The sequence below is a fragment of the Hylaeus anthracinus genome, unplaced genomic scaffold (genome assembly GCF_026225885.1).
Source record: "Hylaeus anthracinus isolate JK02 unplaced genomic scaffold, UHH_iyHylAnth1.0_haploid 11989, whole genome shotgun sequence".
NCBI lineage: Eukaryota > Metazoa > Arthropoda > Insecta > Hymenoptera > Colletidae > Hylaeus > Hylaeus anthracinus.
In genome coordinates this window covers 4,816,647-4,817,408 of record NW_026534337.1, presented here as the reverse complement: position 1 = coordinate 4,817,408, position 762 = coordinate 4,816,647, and the positions used below count along the sequence as shown (strand labels likewise).

The 762-nt window shown below is 53.1% G+C and overlaps 1 protein-coding gene across 1 annotated transcript in view; it reads left to right on the top strand.

Annotated features, from left to right (window-relative positions):
- The window catches only part of LOC128887710 (uncharacterized), a 2,084-nt gene that overhangs the window by 461 nt on the left and 861 nt on the right, over positions 1-762 (top strand). The window contains exon 3 of the mRNA XM_054143910.1: positions 39-747. Within this exon, the coding sequence (XP_053999885.1) occupies positions 39-747 (709 nt within the window). The remainder of the gene's footprint in view (positions 1-38; positions 748-762) is intronic.

Sequence of the window (762 nt, the reverse complement as noted above, 5' to 3'; positions counted from 1 at the left end):
CCACCACCAACACCAAGTTATCCGCCTCCACGGCCAAGTTATCCACCGCCATCTCCTCCGCCACCACAGCCGAGTTATCCTCCTCCACCCCCTCGACCACAGCCGAATTATCCTCCTCCATCCCCTCGACCGCAGCCGAATTATCCTCCCCCACGACCACCTCCACCATCACGTACTTATGGTCCTACTCCTACACCACGTCCTCAGATCCCATCGTCAACTCCATCTGCATTCCCATCGCCTGCGCCAACGTACCTGCCACCGTTTGGCCAAGGACCGCAAGGAGGTAATTTTCAAGGACCTGGTGGCTTTGCAACGAGCACAGCGTCAGCAGGAGCGCGCGGTGGCGTCTTCAAGATAAGTGGTCCACTCACTACTCCGAGTGGAAATTTTCCTACTACACCCGTCGCTGGAGGAACGTTTCCGTCGTTCAATACGCCAACGCAAACATCGCCAAATTTCAATTTTCCAACGACATCAACGCCAAATTTCTCGTCTGCCTCGGCATTCAGTTCTGCAACGTCAGGTCCTGTTGCGAACTATCCTACTAGCACTACACAATCGCCGTCCCCAGTGTATAAAATATCGACTCCTAGACCGAACTATCCATCTCCTCGACCTAATTATCCTTCTCAGCAGCAAAGGCCAAGCTATCCGGGACCTCAACAGAACTATCCTTCACCACCTCCTCAACCTAACTATCAATCTCCTCAACCTAATTATCCTCAGCCGCAGCCGAGTTATCCTGCTCCTCAACCAAAT